General features: G+C 38.7%; 1 protein-coding gene across 2 annotated transcripts in view; it reads left to right on the top strand.

Moving 5' to 3' along the window:
* The window catches only part of RPTOR (regulatory associated protein of MTOR complex 1), a 547,237-nt gene extending 522,586 nt beyond the window's left edge, over nt 1-24,651 (top strand). For both annotated transcript variants that reach the window (XM_044676205.1, XM_044676204.1), the window contains 6 exons: nt 14,662-14,768; nt 17,469-17,596; nt 20,997-21,083; nt 22,303-22,419; nt 22,974-23,103; nt 24,583-24,651. In XM_044676205.1, coding sequence (XP_044532140.1) covers nt 14,662-14,768; nt 17,469-17,596; nt 20,997-21,083; nt 22,303-22,419; nt 22,974-23,103; nt 24,583-24,651 — 638 coding nt within the window. The remainder of the gene's footprint in view (nt 1-14,661; nt 14,769-17,468; nt 17,597-20,996; nt 21,084-22,302; nt 22,420-22,973; nt 23,104-24,582) is intronic.
* Nucleotides 24,652-25,428: the final 777 nt, after the last annotated feature.

Here is a 25,428-nt window from a genome sequence, read left to right as displayed (position 1 = left end):
TCAGTTCAGGGGTTTTTATATTCTTTACAATAATGAGCATGTGAGGTTGATGTCATGGAGTGGACATGACTTCTCAAACTCAGGCATTCCTTGGGATGGGCTTCTGCCTGAGATCCCCTGGGCTTAGGCTATCTATCAAGGTGTGGCCTGGAGGTGTATCTCTTTGTCTATCTCAACCTAAAGGTCAATCCAAGGATCTTTGGCTTGGGAGTCACCAAGACAGAAAGGGGGAAGGGAATTTCCTTGTCTAATACAGCACCCATGCCATCTCTGTACTAGGCCCATGTCAGTAGCTTATAGTATTTTTTCCCCTTTTTACCTGTAAGCTTTAGATCTTGATTCACATTTCATATTGAGATTTCTTTCAGGAGATGACTAATGAATTCTTTCTATTTTTTACTTTTCCCTCTAATAATATCTCTAATCAGTTGATTTCTTGAAAAATTATGTCCAGTCTTTTTGTTGTCATTATTTTTAGAAGTTTTCAGGGACATCAATGAAATGATTCTTAAATTCTCTTCTTGACATATCCATGTCAGTTATTTCTCATTTTACATATTTCTCATTATCTCATATAGTTATTGATTTCTGTTTGGCTCATTTTAATTTTCAGTGTTATTTGGGTAATGTTATCATCTTCTTTTCTAAACTGTATATATTCCTTCCAATTACTTCATACAGAGCTATCATTTTGCCTTTAATTCTATTTTTTATTTCCTATATTTTTCCCATGTACTTTTGTAGTACTTATCTCCAAAGCCTTTTTTTGCTCTGTGAATCTGCTTATAGTTAATGAATTGTTATTCTGTGTTTTTTTTCCCTTGAGTGTCTCTGATCCATAATATTTCTTCTTTAATGTTCTGTATCTTCTTCTGCTTACTCAAATCTCTAGTCTCACTTGCTTATTTGGGTCTTTGTGCCAGGGTCAACCTCTATTCTTTTCCATGCCTTTAGAAAAGATGGCCAGTCCTGATTATTTCTTCTCTTAATTACCTGGGCTCTAGCTATAGACTTCCATTTCCCATTGTGTGTTTTTTTAACATTGCTAGACTTCAGGCTATCCCCTGGATCAGATACATTTGGAATATACAAGACTCTGGAATGTAACTGCACAGATTACCACTGTCCCTGTGCATCATATTCTTAATGATGGTGGCTCCTAGCTATGTGTGTACAGTGAGAGTGGCCAAATAGTTTCAAGTTTCTAAGTCCCCTTGAATTTCCCTATCCACATGTGCTTCAAGCTTTCTTTTCCTCTCAAAGCTAAGTAGAGTCTTACAAGCTTCAGGGGCTCCTAATGCAGTGATGGTGAACCTTTTAGAGACCTAGTGGCCAAAATGCACCCTCATGCCTCTTGTGTTCTCCACACACACCTATCACCTTACCCCAGACACAGGAGGGTAGAAGTGCTCCCATTGACCTCCTGGGTGGAGGGGCATGGGAAGTGAGGAATGTCCTCAGGCATGCATAGAGGGGGGAGGGGAGCAGCCCCCTCTGGCATACATGCTCTAGGTTCACCAACAGCCCTAGAGCATCTCTGTCTAATACATGCCTGGCATATATTAAGCATTACTTAAATGCTTTATTTCTCTATACTTTTAGGGCTCCAGCTTGTTTCCATTGACTTTTCTGACAGAACACCTGTCCTTTTACCTGCAGGCTGGCTATCTTTTACCGTGCAGGTAGTTCTAGGCTAAATGAAAGCACTTATTGTCATTTCTCTTAGGTTTTGTTTTTGGTTTGTTTGGTTTTTTAATTAAATCTCCCTATCTTCCCAGAGTAAAAGTATAGTAACTTAATCCCTCTGTTAATTATAATGGAAAATTTTGCTTTCTCCATTCCCATTCTAAGCTGGTTCTTCCCCACTCAAATTAGCCTTAAAAGCTCTCTTTTCCTTAAGGCTCACCATACTAGTGCAAGACTTAGTGTGGGTGCCAGATCAGCTTTATTTGTAAAGCGCTTAGCACAGTGCCTGGCACATAGTAAGTGCTATATAAATGTTTTCATCATTATTTTTGTTGCTGATGTTGTTAATTCTTGTATTTAAGTAATCCAGACTCCTACTCTTCCCCTACTCTCCCCTCCAGTAGCAGATATTACAAGCATGTACCTACCACCTTGACCTAGATTTTTTAATCATTCTTCAGTTTAATATCCTTTCTAAGTTTTCACTAGAATATATGTGGGAAAGTTGAGCTTCCCTGGACCCAGCCACAAAGCCATCCTAACCAAAAATGAGAAAGCATGAACTTTTGGCTGTCGGATACAAGTCAACCTTTTATTAAAACAAGCATAGTTCATCTAAAAACAAATCAATCAAGGGATAGGAAAAGATGGAATTCATCATTTCATAAGGCATCTGAGTGAAAGGAGAAGAGAAATTCAAGGGGGCCCAGAGAGAAAGAACTTCTTTGCTGAATTGGAAGAGTCAGAGACTAAGATAAAGGTAAAAAAGGATCCCTGACTTCCCTGCCCCAAGAGAAGGAAAGCTAAAACAAGGAAGTAAAACCCAAACACTTTGGTCAACAGTCATTCACTTAGAAACAGAGAAACAATGATGTTTAACTCTCTTTGGAAATAGAAAAATAAGAACTCAAAGAACAGTTATGGCTGCTAGTTCACACATAAACAACATCATTTTCTGTTTTATTAAAATCATAGTCATTGTTAGTCTTCCATTTAATCACTCCTTCAGTTTTCTTGCACATATCACTAATGGGTCAATTAATCCCTTAATCCACAGCATTTCAGTAATTAAACCTGAGATACACTGCAGTGTTCATTGAAGGGAGTCAAGAGAAAAAAGGTTTGGTTGAAATGAATGACAAAATGTGTTTGTTCATCTCCAGTCTGCATTTTCTTACTATACTTTAAGACCCAGTGAATATCCTGAAATTTTCAGGATAAAATTCAAAATGTCAGATGCAATATGGCCATATACCAAGAAAGATAAGAAATCTTAAATATGTATCAATTTATTGATTGTATAATTGGGTTGTTATTGCTTTTTTGTTTGGTGATATGTGTGTATGTGCACACACAAATTTACATGCATGCCTATACACATATGTTTCTAAGATGGGAGAGAAAGAATTTTGGTGCCAGACCTTCATTTGAGACTGATAAAAGAAATAATCCTACTGTTTCATTTTCTTAGGAAATCCTACACAGTATGTTCTTCATAGTTCATAAGTTACAGTTTTAATTTTAGCCAAGATATGTCTTTTCCTCTTGCATGATTTTATATAGAATGTATTAAATTTAACATAGTAGATTCAGTATTTTGCCCTTATTATTACTCAGTATTATTGCTTCTTCTGCTCTTTTTTTCTACATTTATCAAAATTAATTTTTTTTCAATCAACAGAACATTTATTTTGTCTCCCCATCCCACTATTTTAAAAAAAAAAAAAAAACCTTTATAGGGAGCAGCTGGGTAGCTCAGTGGTTTAAAAGCCAGGTCTAGAGATGTGAGGTCCTGGGTTCAAATCTGGCCTCAGACACTTCCTAGCTAATTAATCTGGGCAAGTCACTTAACCCCCCTTGCCTAACCCTTACCACTCTTCTGCCTTGGAACCAATATATAGTATTGATTCTAAGGTGGAAGGTAAGGGTTTAAAAAAAAAAAAACAAAAAACCTTATAACAGATACACAGAGTTAAGCAAAACAAATTCTTACTTTGCTCAAGTCCAAAACCATATATATTTAGACCTTCACTTCTCTGTCAGGAGGTAGGGAACATTCTTCATCATCAGCCCTCTGGAATAATGGTTGATCATTGTTTTGATCAGAGTTCTTAAGTCTTTCAAAATTGTTCATTCTCTCAATGTTGCTGTTATGGTACAAAGTATTCTGATTCTATTCACTTCACTTTGCATCATCTTCTATGTACTTTTTTTAAGGTTTCATTCAGGTCTTTTCTTCTTTTGTGGAGAGGGATAAGGGGAATCTATAAATCTTCAACATATCTATGGAGAACGGGCAGGGAAGAGGCCTTCCTTGAAGCAAATAAGCTTGGTCAAGCTAAATAAAGCTATTCCTTGGTTATGTCTAAAAATATTTATTTCACATTCTGTATGTCATCACCTCTCAAAGAGGAAGTGATAAACATAATTCATTGTCAGTCTTCTGGAATCATAGTTGTTTATTTCATTAATCATAGTTCCTATGCTTGTTTTCCTTCACAACACTGTAATCATTGTATTCCATGTTCTTCTGGCTTTGCTCATTTCAATCTGCATCATCAGTTTATACAAGTCTTCTCAGGTTTCTTTTTTTTTTTTTAATCCTTATCTTCCATCTTAGAATCATACTGTGTATTGGTTCCAAGGCAGAAGAGTGGTATAAGGGCTAGACAATGGGAGTTAAGTCTTAGCTTAGGATTACTTAGCTAGGAAGTGTCTGAGGTCAGATTTGAACACAAGCCTGACCCTCAATCCACGGAGCTCCCAGGTTTCTTTTCAACCATCCCTTTCATCATTTCTTATAGGGTAAGCAATATGCTATTACATTCATACGCCATAATTTATTTAACCATACCCTGGTTGAACCTCAAAGTTGTTTTATTTTGCATTACTTTTACTATTACTAATTTAGAGCATTTTATTTTATCAACCCAAACACACACTGCTTTTCCTTATCTCAAAAGTCTATTCTCATACCAACCAAAGGTTTCGACAGACCAACACTTTGTAGAGGTTGCCGAGTCTGTATATACTTTTATTTATTTTCATTCATGGACCTTACATAAAATATGTTTAGTGAAGGTAGCACACACAGCACAGAAAATAATCATAGAGAACAGTGTTAGCGAAACAAAGCTAAATGGAAAAAGGACAGAGGAAGGTAAGGGCATCATGCTCAAACAATACTTTGAGAGCAATTGCTTCAGGATGGGAGGTTGATAGTGATTTCATCTAGCCCTGAGAGGAAGGACCATTTATTCTTTTTTTTTCTTAAACCCTTACCTTCTGTCTTAGAATCATGTATATTGGTTCCAAAGCAAAAGAGCAATAAGGTCTGAGCAATGGGGGTCAAGTGACTTGCCCAGGGTCTCACAGCTGGGAAGTGTCTGAGGCCAGATTTGAACCTAGGACCTCCTGTCTTTAGGCCTGGCTCTCAATCCACTGAGCTACCCTGCTGCCCCCAGTGCCATTTATTCTTAACTGCAGACCTTATTCTGAAATTCTATTTCTTGGTTGGAGGAGTTTCCTCTAATGATCTTTGTCTAGATGAGCAGACTTGTAAGTAGCTTTTCTTTTCTAAATCTTGATGAAAAGTGTTAACATTTGAAATATTAGCCAGAGCTTAACTCCCTTTTGCCTCCATGTCTAACGTGTGAATATTCAAACCTATAAAGTATAAAAAACATTTTTATTTTTGACATTCATCAAAGCAAGATCTTCTATCTAAATAAATAATTTTCCTTAGTAATATTTTTTAATATAAGCATAGCTATAGGACTTCAAAATTTGAATGAACATTAAAAATTATCTAATCCATACTATCCTCTCTACAATGTTCTTGACCTTTGATGATACCCTTTTGGAAGCTAACTCTCACTATCTCACATTTCCAATGTTGGACAATATTCATTATTAGATTCTTCTTTTTACTGAGCTGAACGCTGGCCTCCTTATAACTTCTCTCCATTGATACTGATTCTTCCCTATGGAAAGCTACACAGAAAATCTGGTGGCTTCATTTACTCATACCCTTTGAATTTGCCCTGCTGTGATTCAGCTGTTTCTGAAAAATCTAGACAATCTAAATACAAAAGTTTTCCATTATATTCTTAGAACCACTTTTGTTTTGTTTTGTTTTTTCATCTAAGCAGCAGCATGGCATGGTAGATGGCAATCAGGAGACCTAAGTTTATGTCTTTCCTACTTAATAGTGTCATTATGGGCTTGAAGCTTATGGCATCAGTTTCCTCTCCTATACCTAACTCAGAAAGTTATTATGAGGAAAACACTTTGTAAAGATGTTAGTTTTGTTCTGTTTTACATTTACTATTCCTCATCTGATGTTTTCCTGATCTTTCATCATACTGTTTACCTCCCCCTAGAAACTCAAGTTTTTCAGTGTTACTCTTACATGGAGCCAGGCACGATTTATAAAAGGATTGATAACTGACATATATTGCTTCCAAGTTGGCAAAAGTCTTTGTGTACATTATCTCATTGATCCTTAGATCTTTCTGAAACCTAGATCTTTCTGACTTCTAGTCCAATGTTCTACCTACCACACCAGCTAGCTGTAATATTTCAGAACTAGTCGGACTAGCACAGAGTATAATTAGTGAATCTGTCCCTTTTGTATCACATAGCCCAGTGATGATCAACCTTTTAGAGACTATATGCTGAGCCCCCACCCCAGACTGCATGCCATCCCTCCACCCCCCCGACCCCTCCCTTACTCTAGACAGAGGAGGGAGAATGGGAATAAGCCTCCCATTGGGCTGCTAGACAGAGGGGTGGGGAAGTGAGGGAAGGGAGCAGCTCCTCCCAATTCTCTCTGCCTTTCTAATAACTAACTCTGGTGGGCGATGGCACACATGCCCATAGAGAGGTCTCTGCATGCCATCTTTGGTACACTTGCCACAGGTTCACCATCATAGGCATGACCTCTTTGTCAATTTCTTAAATGCCCTTTTTAGGGTAAGAGTCCATAATGGACAGGTATTATTTATGTCATTGGAAAAGTATACATCTAAGCTGGAGAAGAGAAAGGGAGCTCGGATCCTTAACTCACAAGATACCAGATTCTGCATTATTCTCTTATCATGCCACCCTAGGGATCGAGATGATGACCATTACAATGGTCCAGCTTAGAGATTACAAAAATTGTGAGCTTGCCCTTATGCATAGTCTGAGTTCCCCTTCTTCCACCTAAGCCACTTTTTCAAGGTGGATCGCTCCTTACCTATGATTTTATGATTTTTCAAAGTTCATGCCCCTCCCCAAAACTGAGAAGAAGATGTATGCCCTGTGGCTCTTCCCTCAGTACTAGTAGCCCTAGTTAGAAAGTGTGTCCTCTTTAAACCTTCCAGCAGAGATAAATATGAAGGCCCCAACTGTTTTTTTTGATGATTACAGCAGAATGAACCAGAAAAAATCATTGTCCTCAAATAGAGGAATCTAACTAGAAAACAGGGAGCTTTCAAACTGCCACACACAGCTTTGTCCACCTAACTTAATCAGCGATGTAATGACAATATCCATCTCAGGCCTGCCAGGTTTATTTTGTCACATGGACCATAAACAAGTTGACAAATGTAAACACTTTGGTGGCACTTATCATCAACCCCACTGTCAGCTTGCTTGCTTCCTGTTCTGCAGCTGACTTTAAGTTGCCAGGCAATCCAAAATAAAGAAATGAACTGTCAAGCTAAGCTGTAAAGCCCAACATTTCTTGCTCCAGAATGAAACAATAGATTAGTCTTTGAGGCTTGCCATCACTGACATTTGGAGTGAAGAGACTGATAAGAACTGCTTGAACATTGCCAACAAAACATAGGTGAATTTTCTAAACTCCTTGCTTCCTGTTTTATGTGTGATAGGAATGATTGCACCATTGATTATCCAGATGTGGACTAACAAAGTGTATTTGCTTTTGCATCTGAGAAGCAATAAAGCCATCTTTCCAAATAGGTTCTACTGAATATCAGTTTATATCTGCAAACCCAGGTGCCTACCAAGCTAGATACACACTTAGATGAAAGAGAGGGATGAATCTTGACTTCAATCTTAAAAAAAAGTCCTCTTGTGCTTTTCTGTGCATGCTATGATTACAAGTCTGAATGTTCATAAAGTTTCCCTCTGTTTATTTTTTGTGGATGCCTTCTTCCACTCCCAATTTTTTTCTTAACGTCTACCATCTTATTTAATTTGCGGAACTAGAGAAGTGTTGTATATTTTTAAAAGATTTTTTTCTCTACTTGAATTTAATTCAGGGTTTTGGAAATAGATCTTTTGCATCCTTTAATACATTCATAAAATAGGCTAAGAAGTAGTTCTAAGTATACCATCTCCAGCTAATCAAGCCTCTTTTTTCCCATCTCTTGCCTTACTTCTTGTTAGATAATAAAATCTTGAGTCTTGGGAATGAAGTGCTTGGGTTCAACCTAATACTTTATTTTCCCTATATTCATCATCACTTCTATTGTCATAACTATTATTGATTGACTGACACCTATGTATACAATGGAATCTAGAAGGAAGACATATTCCTGGTCCTAGAAGTTCTCAGTATAAATTGGAGCAACAACTTAGAGATAAAGAACAGTATCTTTTAAGTAAACCACAGTGGTACAACATCTCTGGGCATTTTTATTTGTTTTTTACAATTGTTCTAACTTTATTTGTTTATGTTTCCATCTCTACTAAGAAAGTTTTTAAGAACTTCTTGGAAAGAATAGTGAAGATCAAAATAACTGAGAAAAGGAGTTTACTTTAAGAATGGGAGGGAGTCACAAGAGAAAGAGATGATGGAAGCTCTGGAGAGACATACCTCTAGGAAGAAGTTTCCTCATTTCTAAAAATGAGACAGTTAAATTAGATAATCTCTAGTATTTTGTAGTTCTATCAATAGACAAAATGAAAAAAGATGTAAAACTGGAAGGGATTTCATAAGCCAATTCATCCAACCCCTTCATTTTACAGATGAAAGGAACTAAGGTCCAGGAAAGCCAAGAGACAAGTTACCCAAGGTTCCACAGGCCTGAGTATGAAAGGTAGAATTCAAATCCAGGGCCTCAGATTCCATTTCCAATTCTCATTTCCCTATACCACTGGGAATAGAAATAAAACATGTCATAGAATAATCAATGAAGTCAGAGCAACAAAATGACAAAATATAGAGAGAAAAATTCAGAAATTAGTCCTCTGGTTTTTTGTTCATTGTTTTTGAAAATTGGGTCCACCTATTTCACCCAGGCTAGGAGTATGGAACCCACTTATGGGCCCAACCTACCTGCTCCATTTCCAACCTGAGTTAGTTCAAGCCTTCTTATACAACCTTAAGGTTCCTCACTTCTAGGAATTAACTAAAAACTTTCAAAGTTTTTGTTTTTACAATAGTGTTGTTATTTTATAAATCGTTCTTCTGGTTCTTCTCATTTCATGCTTCATCAATTTGTTCAAATCTTCCCAGATTTCACCAGAATTGATCCATTCATTATTTCTCATGGCACAATAATATTCTTACATTTGTATACCATAATTTGTTCAGTCTCTCCCTAACTGATGAATACCCCTTGCAATTCATCGCTACAAAAAGAGCTGCTATAAAGAAAGTTTCCCTTTTTCCCCTCTTTCTTTGATCTCTTTGGGAAATAGATTTAGTAGTATTACTGTGTCAAAGGGTATGCACAATTTAGTAGCTTTGGGGGCATAGTTCCAAATTGCTTTCCAGAATGGCCAAACAAATTCACAACTCCACCAACAGTGGACATTATAATTTAGTTGTTTTCCTCCAGTCCCTCCAACATTTATCATTTTCCTTTTATGTCAGCTTTGCCAATCTGAATGTGAGATGAAACTTAAGAATTGCTTTGCATTGTATAAATGTTCATTATTGTTCTTCTCATTTTTATTAATGAATCAGTGTCATTATAGCCATATGGTTCTTTCTTCATATGTCTTATCCAATATGTTATTCAGTGACTTGGATGAAGACATTGATGACATGCTAATTAAATTTTAAGGTTAACACAAACTTGGAATGCTAATAGATTCAGGATCAAAAAAATCTTGATGGCTTGGATGATGGGCTAAGAAGATGAAATATAATACAGATAAATGTAAAATCCTATGTGACTTAGCAATTAATGTGGCAAAAAACAACTTAGATATCTTAGTTGTCTTCCAGTTCAATAGGAGTTATACATGACTTGGCTGTCCAAAAAGCTAATGCAATCTTAGGCTGAATTAATAAAAGCATAGTTTCTCCAGGGAGAGTGATGCTCTTCTCTACATGCCAGCAAATCCAAAGATATATGAGACAGTCCCTGACCTCAAGAAGTTTACAGTCTAATAGAGGAAATAAAACCTGAACTCAAAATAGGTAGCATAAGATAAAACAAAAAATACTAGAATTTTTTAGGAGGTAAAAGAATTAATTCTGACTTGAGCAGTTTTTTTAAGGTTTTTTTTTTTTAAGTTTTAGGAAGGTTTAAAGAAAGAAGTCAAATTTGACTTGAAGGAAATCTTGAAGGATTTCAGTGGGCAGAGGTAGAATAGAAGGCATTCCTGCTTTTTGAGGGGAAAAAACAAAAAAGGTGTTGGTGAGGCAAAATACCCACTGGGAAGCACCCTGCTTAGGAATTAGTTTCCATTCAGAAGCATGAAGAGACCTAAATTGTCCATGGAAATGGTAGCCAAGTCCCATTGATCTATATTTTTACATATAGTTTTAGCTTTTAATGGTTCTATCACCTTTATGAGTTCTGAATAAAAAAGAGAGATTGCCTGGTTCAGTATCAGTTTGTGTTTGCTCAGCTTTTATTCCAAATTTTATATTTAACAGCTTATTTCACAGTTCTTATGAATATGAGATATGTTATATCAAATATTTGCATTATAATAATAATGAATGAATAAAAATTATATTACTAGTTCCTTGATGTCTCTAGATTATACAAAGTGCAGTTTTGATTCTTTTGGTAGTACTTCTTTACTACTTATATTTCTTTGATGCTACTCAAAACCAGTAAAACGTTAATTATTTAAGAACCCAGCAGGGAGCACTGCAAACCCAACATTGATTGTGCACCTTAGTAGAATTCTGAGTTTTCACCTGGGGGTTCAGGAAGGACTGCTGAGTTTGTTTGTTTTTGGTTTTTTTTTTTAAACCCTTAACTTCTGTGTATTGACTCATAGGTGGAAGAGTGGTAAGGGTGGGCAATGGGGGTCAAGTGACTTGCCCAGGGTCACACAGCTGGGAAGTCTCTGAGGCCAGATTTGAACCTAGGACCTCCCACCTCTAGGCCTGACTCTCAATCCACTGAGCTACCCAGCTGCCCCCTGCTGAGTTTTCATAAGTTAAAAGTTTTGCTTTTTTGTTACCTAAATCTATACCCAGGAATTTACCCATACCATAAACTTAGTAGTGAAAACATGTAAATCAAAAGTAAAGGAGCTTAATTGTTAGAAGCAATCTTAGAGTTATCTAGATCAACCTTCCCCTCCTCATTACCACCCCCCATGCCTCCTTTCCTCACACCCCTGACATGTGCAGATCATCCAACCTCAGTAGAACCAGTCTAGTTCTTGGGAACAAACCATTTCCCAGACCAAACTATTCCATTGTTGGATAGTTATAGAGTGGGGCTATTATCTACTTTGGTATCAGGACTAGGCTTCTATTAACACTGCCCAAGATTAGCTTTTTGTTCCTAGCACATAGTAGACACTCTCTAAATGTTAGTTGAATGCAAACTCCATATCCCATCAGGAGTGGTGGTGCATGCCTGTAATCCTTACTACCAGGGAAGTATAGGCTGATGAATCTATTGAATGAGTTGCAGTGGGCCAACTCAATCAGGTGTCCACACTAAAATTAGACATTAATAGAGACAGCTAGATTGTGCTCAAATACATCCTAGAATAACTACTAGCTATCACTTAACTTCTGTTTGCTTCAGTTTCCTCAACTATAAAATGGGGATAAAAATAACATCTACCTCACAGGATTGAATGAGACTATTTGTAAAGCACTTAGCACAGTGCCTGGCACATAGTAGGTAGTAATATAAATGCTTATTATCTTCCCCTCCCTTCCCTTCCCCTCTTGGAGATACCTTAAGGAGGAGTGAATCAGCCTAGGTCAGAAATGGATCGTGTTGAAGGTTCCATGCCAACAGTGGGTTTAAGCCTGTGCTTCTACCCTGGACAAGACAGAAAAACCCAGTCTTTAAAAATAAAAAAGGGAAACTATTTTAATTAACAGGAATGTCCAGCGATTTTTATGTTTTACTCCCTGGAATTGCCTATTAGATAACAGTTAATTAAAAAAAAAAGATAACAGTTAATCCTGACCATCTTTGACCTTCTTCTTAAGGTTCTAAGACACTTAACCCACTTGTTCATCACACCTTGACACTTACATATGAGACAAAGTGGGGGGTCCAGGAGTTGCTCTTCACAAAAAGCTCTATTTAGTGGTTAGTATCCTATGCCAGAAGTACTGAGACATCACATTATCCATCTCAGCTCTGAGGACCTGCAGCAATGTAACAGAAATGGAAAACAAAAAAAAGGTATGTTCTTCCTCTAGTTTATCTATAGTTTCTTAGGCCAAGAATTATTTTCATGCATGAAAGTAGAGGAAAGCATCAAATATGAGGTCAGCCTACCTCCCAACACCAGAAGTGAAAGATATTTGACTCTGCCTTCAAAGCAAACCATTTAAGCACCTTCCAGGGAAAATTAGCTAGTGTGAACAAACCCGTTAAAAATATGAAACATTCCTAGAAAATGATTTTATCAATTTATCAGGTTTGTATGGAACCTGATTACATATTGGATGAGTCTTAGTTACCCCTACAACATGTACTGAAGTGAATATCCTTTGGGACTTATTATTGGTTATTTTGTATGGTGCTGAAGTGAGGGGGGGAGAAGAGAATATACTATTTCACTTATCAGTTAGGCCCAGTGACCAAACAGTAGAATAGTTTCAGACCCTCCTAAAAGGAAGTAAGATGTCATTCATTCTAGCACACAGTGCCTCACTTCAAAGACTGCTCACAAGTTTCTATGACATATCCAAACAGTTGCTACATCTTATCAATTCTACCTTCTCAACATCTCTCTATTCACATTGCATCCACTCTAGTCCAGATTCTTTTTATTCTCACCATGCTACTACTTTGTGTAAGAAGCCATTAAGTTAAAATATAGTCTTTTTGTAGTATTTTAAATTATTTTAAAGCCCATTTAAAGCTGACTTACCAGCCATCAGGTTTTTAGACTGATTATACATTACTTCCCCTCACACACTCTACCCTCTAAGCCAGTGATAGTGAACCTATGGCCTGGGTGCCAAAGCACTCTCTGTGGGCATTAGACTGCACCCCACCCCCACCCCCGCCCAGTTCGTTACTAAAAAGGCAGAGGGACTCGGATAGAGCTGTTCCCCTCCCCCTCTCCACTGTGCCTGATGACATTTTTTTCACATCCCCACCCCTCTTCCCAGCAGCCCAATGGGAACACACAGGGGGTAAGTTCACAGGTAGCAGAGCTGGAGAGAGTGGAGTGCTCAGGTCACTCCCCTCCCCCTCTCCACATACACCTCTCATCACTCACTCCTCTACTCAGCAGCCCAATGGGAGCACTTCCTCCCTCCCCTGTCTGGGGTAAGGAGGTGGTGGGGCACAGCAAGACACATGGTTGGGGGGGGGGGGGTGGAGCAGGCACAGCACTCTGTCTCTAAAAGGTCCACTATCACTGCTCTAGGCAAATTGGCTATCTTTATTATCTTTGATCATATTATATTTCCCTAGTAGAACACATGTTCTTTGAGGACAAAGAGTATATATATGTATGTTTAGTACCCAGCATGGTATCTGACACAGTAGACACAACAAAAACTTAATAAATCCTTGTTGGTCCATCATTTGATTACCCATAAAGGTTGAAATTCCATTCTAGAGTTTTTTTTGTGGAGAGCTAAAAAAGAATAGGTTCAATCACTACCTCATCGAGCTCCCTTATAGTTTGGGGGTAGTAGGGGGCAGAATTTATTGCCCTGTATGAAATCATATACTTCAAAAGAAATTATAGTATTTAAATTTTCATTCACACACAACAGTCCATTTGATGAGTGCTCAGTAATATCTTCCTGAGTGCCTAAACCAGCCAGTCTATGGCTCCCTCAAGAATGGAGAACCTGTGTGTTACTTTGTTTAGGCTAACATGATTGAGATAAGACTGCAACATATTACCAACAAAATACTGTGTAGGAGAAGTGATATAAAAATTATTATCCAAGAAACATATGATCAGAAAAGGAAACAAGTCATTCATGAAGAATAACTGAGAAGATACATGGTATACAACAGTAGAAATCTAGAGAAAGAACCCACACACATTGAATAAATTCACACTGAAGGATTCATGGAAGATAAGGACAGCATACTGAAAAGGCATGAATGGAACATGGTCCATGCTGCTGGGGAAAAGTCCCATATCCATGAGATCTCAGCTCTATCAATGCATCAAATATTAAAGTGTTGTCTCCTGTCTCTTAAACTACTCTAATTCTTCTAAAACATCCTCGAACCTGAAAGTCTGTCAAAGTCATATCATTTTTGTCTCCCTTAGGATGTTTGCCCCAAATCATTTCTAGCACTTAGCACAGTGCCTGGGACATAATAAGCACTTAATAAATTCTTGATCACTTGTTGATATGCACAAGCACTCAAGGTTTCTTTTTCTAGATTACAGACAGATCTCTTAGAAAAGTATGTTTGTACTTCTTTGGAGTCTAGATCCTAAGCTCAGAAAATAAACTTGGTTTTAGCCAGTCTCATGAAGTTTTTGGAACTGTTCAACCAAATTCTTTAATTGGATTCACAAAGCTGCTTTCACTATGATTTTCCAAATCAGTGCTGAGTGAATTCTCTGTATAATACTTTCTTATTCTTTGTTTCTATTTAGGAGCAGGGATGGTGGTGGACTGGGAACAAGAGACTGGTCTCCTCATGACCTCAGGAGATGTACGAATTATCCGAATCTGGGACACAGATAGAGAGATGAAAGTGCAGGTAAAAAATACTTGTCTTTGCTGGCGGAATATGTTAGCCCCCTCCTTTTATCATTCTTTTAGAAGCCTGACCTTCCCAATTCCATTACTGCCAAAGCGACTTTTTCAACTATTATCCTAAAATATTGCAGGTTTGAGGTATTAGGGCATCAGTTATAGATTGCAGAATCAGATCTGAAAGAAACCTTCAGGGTCATCTCATCCTATTCCCTCATTTTATAGTCAAGGAAAAGTGAGGCCCTAAGAAGTTTATATGACTTTCCTGAAGTCACATAGGCAAATAAGTGTTAGAACCAGGATTTGAATCCAGAGCCTGTGATTACAAATCCAACTGTTTCTCAGAACATTTCAGAACATTTTCAGAAATGATGTTGGCCATTATCATCCTAATTTTCTTCTTTTTTCCCTGAAACTCTACCTTCAAATTTCTCTTATGGTCCTTACTCTTATTTGTGATTGCAGAGAAATAGATTCTGCCCTTCCAAGCAAGCTATCATCACCAAAGGGGAGTTGTGATAAAACTTAAATTATTTCAGGGGAGGAGACAAGAACTACAAGAACAAAGCTTTCACTACTGGGGACAAATGAAGATTAGACTTCAAAGCTTTTAGAAATTAATTACCCCTGGATGAACATTAATTATGACACTTTGACCCTGCATTGCAGCATAATTAAGCCTATACTAATCCTAATTATTTTCAAATATTATTTTATCTGTGTAAATTAGGGAACATCAGAAATCAGAAGGGTGAAAATATTTTAAATTAGAATGATTAATTATTTGACCGTGCGCTTCTGGAAACATTTTTTATTTTCAGTCTTAATAAAGGGAGAAAAAAAATAAATTAGTTTTGCTTGAGACACCCTGGAAAGTTGACAGAGGGCCAAGAAGAGAGGGGACTGAGCAGGGAGGGACATGAACTAATGCAGAACTTGTCAGAAGCAGCCAAGGTGAGGCAGATTCTACTCTTAAAATAGTGTTTGAGATGGCTTTAGGGTGCAGATATTTCCTTTATCCCTATAGCTCTGTAGATTGTAAATTTTTTTCCTAGGGGGAAATAGTTGTTTCCCTACAGCTCTTAACATATATCCTTGACCAATTTAGATCCCCAGCTAAGAGATTTGATTAGACAAAAACTGACATTGTCACATAGGGATGGTATAGCACATGTGCTCCTAAAACCAAAATAGAAAGGAGATGTAAAGTGAGCCATGCAATGTGAGGAGGGCCTGATTATTTCCCAGTTGTTAGAAGCTGCCCTTCCTTTTATAGCTGTTAAATTAAAACTATTTTTCTTTCTTACCATTATTTCCTTTCTGCGGCAGGCATTGGTGACCACATGTGCACCTGGTGGCGAGCTGCAGCTCACAGAAGTACCACCTAGAGCACTGGCCCAATAGCACCACCTTTCCACTTTGCATTCTCATCCTCTGGACACCTTGGACCTTCTATTTTGGAGTTTGTCATCTTTTGCTTCACACTCTCTCTTGTTATTAAGTCACTGCCAATGGAACTGCACAACTCTAATTGGCATCTTTTTCTGGAGAAGTTGTTATTCCCATTAGGCGAATGTTCTTCCCAAATGATAGATTTTTTTCCTTAATAAAATACAATTCCTGAGGAGGAAGCTCTCAACTAAGGTAACAGGGAGAACTTGACTTCCCCAGAGGTTCTGTTTCTGAGTCTTTGTTTGAAAGGCCTCTGCTAAGGCAGAGAACAAATGGAGAGAAACAGAAAGGCTTCACTTAACTAATCAGTAGTTTTATCTATTTGAGTTTTCCCTTTCTATCCTCTAGTGGAATTTTTCTTTCATGGAAATATAAGGATACTAATTGTAAATTTGTACTCTGGTTTGAGGAATAGAAAAATAGTATTCTTTAATGGAAGTTCCTGGTTAAACTGGTAATCTCTTGCTTTTCATATATATTGGATTTCTTTTTCTATATGTCTGTTAGTTGCAAAATCCTTTTATGTTCCTGAAAGCATTTTTCTCTCCCATGGCCCATTTTTTTGTTGTTGTTTTCTGCTCTTTCCTCCTGAGCATTTATCACCACTCCTGCCCTTCCAGCATCATTTATGGCCATTCAGGAAGGGAGGGAGAGGGATGCTTTATAGAAAGGAAAATTCCACCTGGAGATTTTCCTTAACTAATTAGAAGTTTTAGGGGAGAGATAACGAGGCTTCTTCCCTGCCAAATATGCTTTGTCTTTCTTTTTAGGAAGGAGGGATATGTTGTTGGAAAGTTTAATTGGACCTAAAAGACAGTCATTACTAGATTGTATTTGTGAGCTATGTGGCCTCCTGAGAGATGCATGTTTATAGCGTTTCCTTTCCAGGCTGGTGGAACCAAGGAACAATTGACCTATCATTCACACTGATAGGGACAAGTGCCTCTGTGGTCTTAAGAGTTTTCTTACTTTTCCCTTCTCCTTCTAGGTTCCCCAAGATTTTCTGACTACTTCTCTGGATGGACATAATATCCTTGAGTGTTATACAAGAGAGGGGGAGAGGTTTCCATAAATACAATAATAATAATTTAACAATAAGAAATATCAGGTTATTTTTAGAAAGAGAAATAGAGAATCAATCAGATAACTACTTCAGAATTCTCAAGAAGCCCCTGGGAATACTCCTTTTGACAGGACTGCCCTTAGATGTTCTGTAGTTGTCTACATTGTAATCTCTCTATTTATGCCTTAGGATATACCCACGGGTGCAGACAGCTGTGTGACAAGCCTCTCCTGTGACTCTCACCGTTCACTCATTGTGGCTGGTCTTGGTGATGGCTCCATTCGGGTCTATGATAGAAGAATGGCACTCAGTGAATGGTAACTCACCAGAGCATACCCGCTCTCCTTCCTTTAAGTGTTAGTGGTTTTATCTGCTAGGCTCACTCTAGTTGATTCCATGGAAATTCAGGATCAGTTCTTTATACTTAGGGCCTGCTTTCCTCAGGTACTCATTTCAAAGCCTCCCCCAAGATGCTAAATATGGGTCATTTAGAAAAACAGAACAATCATCCAAAAGCTGATCAGGCAGATTCCCTATCCAAGAGATTACTGGTCAGAACTTCCAGATACTCAGTCTACTGCTGGTTCCCACCTCCCACTGAAGATACTCCATACATTACTTGGCAAAAGGCCTTTGTAATATAACTCTCTAGAGTATCAAGCCATAAATGTTGGACAGAAAAATCTTGTAAAAGCTGTATAAGCTTCAATTCAAAAGGCATATGTTAAGAATCTACTATATAGTAAATTATAGGACTACAAAGATACCAAGAAAAGAGTCCCTTCTAGCTTACCTTCTCATAGCATGGAAACAGAGGAGAATGAGATAAGTTAGGGAGTGAAAGAGGCAATATAGAGAAGTGACAAAATGAGGAGCAAGAGATCCCCAATCTCTAGGGTGGAGAAGACATGGTGAAATGAGGAAAGCATACATGCCTTGTGGGAACCTTACTATCAAGTTGGAGAGGTAAAACATGAACCAATTTAGTAATGCTTAGGTGCTAAACCATGGCATTCAATAATTCAATTCAGTAATTATAAATATTTACTTAAGCACCTGCTATGTGCCAAGCACTATGTTAAGCACTGGAAATACAAATAAGAACAAGAAAGAAGATACCTGCCTTCAAGGAGCTTAACAATCTAATGAGAGAAAACAAGACACAAAGGGAAGCTGGAAAGTGGGGGAGAAGGAGCCCTCACCAGAGATTACCTGATATAGGGGCATCGTGTTCTTAGGAGTTCAAACCAAGAAGAGCTGTAGATGAAAAGTAGAGTTAGCTAAAGAGGCCAAATGGGCATGATACTGACTGGAAAGAGAACTTTGGACTGCATAAGCTAGAATTTAGAATTCAAACACTACTTTCTACTTGATGCCTTTTCTGATTCCTCTCTCTGCTAGTGCCTTCTTTCCCAAACTTGTTCAGTCAAGTCTAGCTTCTTGACCTAGTGGACCATATTGTCCATGGGGTTTTCTTGGGAGAGGTGCTGAAGTAGGTTGCCATTTCCTTCTCCAGTAGGCAAACAGATGGTAAGTGACCTGCCAAGGTTCACACAGCTATTAAGTATCTGAGCCTGGATTTGAACTCAGGTCTCCCTGACTCCAGGGTCAGCACTATATCCACTGAGTCACATTGCTGCCAAACTACTTATGATTAACTACCTGTATTCTCTTTATACTTATTGTCTATGTGCTTTTATGTATTCTTGTCTCTTGTTAGAATATAAGGTCCTAATAAAAAGGTATGGCTTCATTCTTTATATTCATATCCTCAGTGTCTAAAACAATGTGTGGTACCTAGTAGGTGCTTAATAAAAGCTTGTTGATTGATTGGCTAGGCATAGAGTGGGTATGCTAATCAGTGAGTCTCTATTTTTAAGAAATTTATATTTTATAGGAGAGTCAACATGTATTTACGTATCAGTATATACAAAATAAATATATGAATAAAAAATAATGTTTTTAGAGAGAAGCATTAGCAAATGGAAATAGAATGTGACATTAGGAAACTAAGAAACCTAAAAGGAGCATATGCATTTCAGTCTTTCCATGTCTAGTGGCTGATTCCTTACTCCCTACAAACCCAGTCATGTCTCTCCAACTTGATTCTTCCATCCTCACTATTATCCCATATCTTTTCTGCTTTTTGTAGCTAAACTCCTTGAGAGCGCCATCTCTGATAGGTGCTTCTACTTCCTCTTCTCATTCTCTTCTTAACTCCCCAGTCTTCAGACCTCATCATTCAACTGATCATTCTCTCCAAAGTTGCCAGTGATCTCCTAATTACTAAATGCAATGACCTTTTCTCAATCTTCATCTTTCTTGACCCAGCCTTTATCATTGTGAATCACCATCTCCTAGATACTGGCTTCTCTTAGGCTTTTGGGACAATGCTCTTTCCTCAGTCTCCTCTGCTGGATCTTCACTCAGACTAAACCCACCAGCCACAAGGTTCTATGCTGAACTTTCTTCTTTTTTTCTATCTATACTTCTTCACTTGGTAAAGTATCAGCTTCCATAGATTCACTTTTCATCTCTGTGCTTATGATTCTTAAACCTACTTATCACACCTAATCTCCATGTTCACATCTCCAACTGCCTTTCAGACATTTCAAACTTGATTCTGATTCAAAGTTCAATATGTCCAAAAATGAACTCATTATCTTCCTCCCCAAATTCTCCACTCTTCCAAACTTCCCTATTTCTGCAAGGGCATCACCGTCCTCTCAGGCCGCAGGCTCACAACCTGGGTATCATTCTTAGCTCCACTGTCCCTCACCCCCATCTCCAGTCTGTTGCCAAGAACTGTCAATTTCACCATCCTTCAAACATGTTTTCCTTCTCTCTGATACTGCCATGACGCTAGTATAGACCCTCATCTCTTGCCTGGATTATTGTAATAGCCTGCTGGACAGTATCCCTGCCTCAGGTCCTAAGTGACTCCTTTTGCCTTAGAAGCCTACCACATCCCCTTTTTGGGGATTGAACTGGGACCTTCAGCTTATGAGACTGACACACTGCCTACTGTGCTAAAGAGCCATTTAGCTTTTACCTTAGGGTCCATTATTCAGTCTGAAACTCCTAGCCTGAGATTCCCTTCAGGTAGATTCTCATGGGAACAGGGAACAAGTACAAGCTTTGGGGTCTTCAACTTACAAGCTAGTCCTAAAACTTGGAGTTCATCAGATCCCACCAGGCCACAAGTTTGGGGTCTCTAGATTCCACATCAACACCCCTGAGACCTTCAGGCATACTTATATGACCTTGTACAAGTTACTGTTGCCTTCCTCAGTTTTCTTAACTATAATATGGGGGTAATAATAGCACTCAGGGTTGTTCCAAAGAGAATTAGATCAAGTATTGGCACAGTACTCAGCCCAGAGCCTGACACATAGTAAGTGCTTAATAAATGCTTCTTTCTTTCCTTCCTGATTGATCATCCCATTATCCTCAGAGCAGAGTTATAGGTAGGGAACTGCCCAAACTTTGATGTCATTAGTTCCTGCACCTGATATCACAATGGGAAGTATAGACCTGGTTTTCTCCTATAGCATTTTACCAGCCAACTCCCAAACTTGTAATAAAAAGAAATCTTAACCTCCTTATTATATCCATTGAGACCAAGAACCACAAGTCTAGAAACATCTTTCTAACCTATATCCATGTTTTCTAGCCTCTAATTGAATGTCAAGAGCTGACCCTCATCTTTTTCTCTAGCCGAGTTATGACCTACCGTGAGCATACTGCTTGGGTGGTGAAAGCACACCTCCAGAAACATCCCGAGGGCCACATCATGAGTGTCAGGTAATGAGGGTTGAATATTTATGAGACATTTTGCTGTAAAAAGATTATTTTCCTCTCCATTAAAAACATGTCTGGTATTTAAGCAGCCAAGAAATGCTAGCATTTCATTTTGGCATTTCAGGGTAGTCATTAACTTCTGCCTGGGACTGGCCAAAGGGTCACCGACTAGGGCATAAGATTAGTAAAGAAATATGTCTGTGTCTTCCAGAATGGCTAACCTTGCTCTTTGAATTCTCAGAGCATTTTCCTTGGCTAAGCTTCATTGGAAATGATAAAGGGAACAAAGTAAAGAAATACCCCAAGGGAGCAGGTGAAATGCTTTCTACACAACATTTGTCCCCTTTTCTCAAAAGAGGCTTGTCTTCCCTTCCATACATTAGGCAGACAGACTGTAAGGAAGAAGAAAGAACAATGGGTCTGCTGGGCATATAGCTGTGTAGGTTACTTCACCATCTAGCAATTTTCTGCTTATAAATCCATGTCTGTTGCTTGGTAAATACTGTGCTGAGAGTAGTGAATATTTATTTGCCCATTAAAGGGACAGCAGAATGTAATTTACTATCACAAAACCACCACGCCTTCTTCACAAAGATATTCTTTTCTTCTTATTTGTGGAAGGCATAGGTATTAAAACTCCTGTATTGGAAGGGGGGCTAAACCTTATAACCATCAGATATGTGCTGTCATCATATTGTTGCTCTCTGTCCCAGGGAATCTAATCTTACTGATAAAATGCAAAAGAAATAATCCATGCCCTCCTTCTGCTTCACAGTTTATTTGGTATTTTTTCCAGAACCAAAGGGGATTGATACTTTCTAGAATAAGTCAATGACAGTTGCCAATCCCACATGTCTATCTCTTAAACAAGAAGGAAAGAAAATTAGCAGTTTACCTAACCCTGGCTTCCCAAATGAGTGGCATTTAAAAGAATGCCAAATATTCTATGTTGTTATTTAATTGACTATCCTTCAAAGTCCAGAATATTTTAGCCTTGTGCAATATTTATGTAAATAGAAAATCAGAGTCTTTTCTTATGTACTAGAGTGAAGTGGCAGAATAAAGAATCTATATCCAGGTTTGAGATTGCACCTAAATCCCTAGCGTCCTGGCCTAAGTGTCCTCGCCTAGAAAGATGTCATTGATCTGCTCCTTTGTTAAAAGGATCCCTTCCATCAGTCTGGCCTAAATTGTAATGTTTGAAAATGTTTCCTCTTGACAGCGTCAATGGAGATGTACGTTTCTTCGACCCCCGAATGCCTGAGTCTTTAAATGTCCTCCAGATAGTGAAGGGACTAACGGCCCTTGACATTCATCCACAGGCAAATTTGTTTGCATGGTAGGTGCCAGTCTTCTTTCTTCCCTCCCCCAAAATCCTCCTTTAGTACGAGGGACAGAGAAAGAGAGAGACAGAGAGACAGAGAGAGAGAGAGAGAAAGTACACCCCCCATATACTTCCACACTGTTAAGTCATCAAAAAGATAAGAAAGAGTTCTTTTGTCCCATTTTATCATCCATAAAGAAGGTACAAAGCTTCCGGGGGGTATCATGGGTTTCACCTTCATTGCCTCCACTAGGAAGAAAGTGTCTATACCTTCATGAACCAAAAATGTAAAGTTTCAACTTCCTTGTTGCCCTAAGAAAATTCTAGGAATTCCAGCACCCTTAGAGCTGAGGAACTCAAAGATAAGAAAAAAGAAATGATGGATGACAAAGACAGCAACTGAATACCTGGTCCCCATTTTTTCTCTTTCTCTGGTTTTATCCCTCATCCATTGAGGCATGGAGGAAAAGAATTTGGTTTAGAACCCTTTTATCCCTACCTCATTACACATATACACATACTCACACCCAGTTTTTCCTCTCATATGTTTTTTCTTTCCTGCTCTACAGTGGTTCAATGAATCAGTTCACTGCAATCTACAATGGGAACGGAGAGCTGATTAACAACATCAAATACTATGATGGGTTTATGGGCCAAAGAGTCGGAGCCATCAGCTGTTTGGCTTTTCACCCACACTGGGTCTGTATCCTTGATGCATCAGGATTTCTGAGAATGCAAGGTTGCTTTGCTTTGTTAAACTGGTCTTTTGCTGACCCCCTGAGTGAAACTAACTTCTCTTTCCTTATCCCAATCAGCATTATCCTTTAACCTTTGCTCTTGGGAAAACCCTAGCCTCACTCAATTTAAAACAGACCTGAGTGGTGTTGTTCAGCCATTTTCAGTTGGGTCCAATTCTGCATGAACCTATTTGGGAGTTTTATGGCAAAGATTCTGGAGTGGTTTGCCATTTCCTTCTCCAGTTCACTTTAAAGATGAACAAACTGAGGCAAACAGAACGGTTAAGTGATTTGCGCAGGATCACACAGCTAGAGTGTCTGAGACCAGACTCTGGAAGATGAGTCTTCCTGACTCCAGGCCTGGCACGCTATCCATTGCAACATCTAGCCACCCACTGGGGCAATTACAACTCTTGGTGCCCATATTTTCCTGCCCCCATTTACCTTCTGAAACTCTTAGAAAGCTGACTATATTACTGAATAAAGAATGGCCTATGGAGCTATTCAAGGACAGTCATTGTTATTGATGCATAGACATAGACACAAAAGCAGAAAAATATGTTTCATTTGGCCCTCCCTGAAATAAAACTAATGCCTTTTAGCAGACAGTGATTTTGGACTATCTTCCTGCTCCCTATTTCTCCTTCTTATGAAAACAGCCCAACAAAATCAGCAGAGTTAATGATCTATGGCCTTGCTGCTAATACTAATACATCCATCTAGTTGTGTGTTATATTTTTTTGAAGTTCCTTCTTCCAGCCTGAAACCCAAACCTAGGAGTTCTTAACCATTTTGGGGTCATGGGCTCTTTGGGGAGTCTGACAAAGCTTATGGACCCCTTATCATAATAATCTCCTTAAATGCAAAAATAAAACACATAGTATTACAAACTAAATTAATTGTATCAAAATCCTGTTATCATCATATTTGTGAAAGTGTTAAAGATCCCAGGTTAAGAACCTCTACTCTTTAAAAAAATAAATTAATTAAAACTGTGCTCTAGAGGGATCTAGCCCCAAGATTCCTGCTGAAATGTATTAGATGAAATACACAGAATTGGTCCCCACAGGATTAGCCTAGAAAGAAAAATGCTAGGCACTATGGGTAATATGCAAATCTCCCATAATGGAAGACATTGTCCCAGCTACAATCTGGAAGCTAATAGCCACCATCATTTCTGGGACTGCCTGGAATAGCAGCAATGTGTACAGTCGGATTAATGAAAACCCATAGATGAGAGACAGGCTGTGCACACCACTGCAATTTGCACCTTCTTAGATCCATTTAGGAGCCAGAGAGCCAGATGACTTAATAAGCGATTTGCATATTGCTACCTATAACGCTTTTTTGTGGTCTGCATCTCTGGGCATGGGCCTTGTGTGAAAGCGTGGGCTGAGCAAGCAGTCTGTCTATTCTTCTCATTTGCTTTCTCTTCCTGCAGCCTCATTTGGCGGTTGGAAGCAATGACTACTACATCTCGGTGTACTCCGTGGAGAAGCGCATCAGATAACAGGAGGCTGCAGCCTCCCCAGGGATGGGGAAGTCCCTGCCAGGCAGGGCTTTGTCTCTCCTGTCATGTACATAGTGAAATGATCGACTTGAATGTTTAGTGTTGGCTGCTGCTGCAACCTTTAACTTGAACATTTTTTTCTTCTGACTTAGCTACTGATGATTTGAGGAGAGACAGTCGCCTGCTTTCTTTTGTTTTTGCTATAATGTCTAGAAAGTACAGGAAAGGAAGGAGATTTTTGTTCTTTTTGTTTTTGATGGTTGCTTCTCTGCTAAAAACACAACTTCCAGGCTCAAAGGACTTGAACAAACCACACCTGTTTTGTTTTTGTTACCATTTTGGTTGAGGTTTTTTGTTGTAGTGTTTGAGTTTTTTAGGGTGGGGAGGGGGGAGGATCCCATTTGTTTTGTGTATTTTTATTTCGCCAAAATATTAGCTAGCAAATAGCCAAAAGACTAAAGTCCAGACTGGCCAGGGGCTAATGTGCTCAGAAGAACAAGTATGTCCCCCATCTATCTTTGCAGATAGTAATGCCTGATCTGGCCATCCATAGAATGAATCCCAGGCGCTAGGCAGTTCTGAGTAAGCAAAGGGAGCCTGAGCCATACATGTAGCTTCTCCCTATTTCTCTCCCTCTTTACAGAGTCAGGAATGTGCTCACTCTTACCAAGAATATTTAAGGGTAGGAGGTGGAGGATCAAGAAAAGAATAGACTGGAATCCTCCTACTTGAACTGTGTGTATGAATGGGAACACCCCCACCCACCCCCACCCCCGC

The sequence above is a fragment of the Gracilinanus agilis genome, chromosome 4 (assembly GCF_016433145.1).
Source record: "Gracilinanus agilis isolate LMUSP501 chromosome 4, AgileGrace, whole genome shotgun sequence".
In the NCBI taxonomy this organism is placed as follows: domain Eukaryota; kingdom Metazoa; phylum Chordata; class Mammalia; order Didelphimorphia; family Didelphidae; genus Gracilinanus; species Gracilinanus agilis.
Note: the sequence above shows the minus strand (reverse complement) of the source record. Positions and strands in the feature narration are given on the sequence as shown.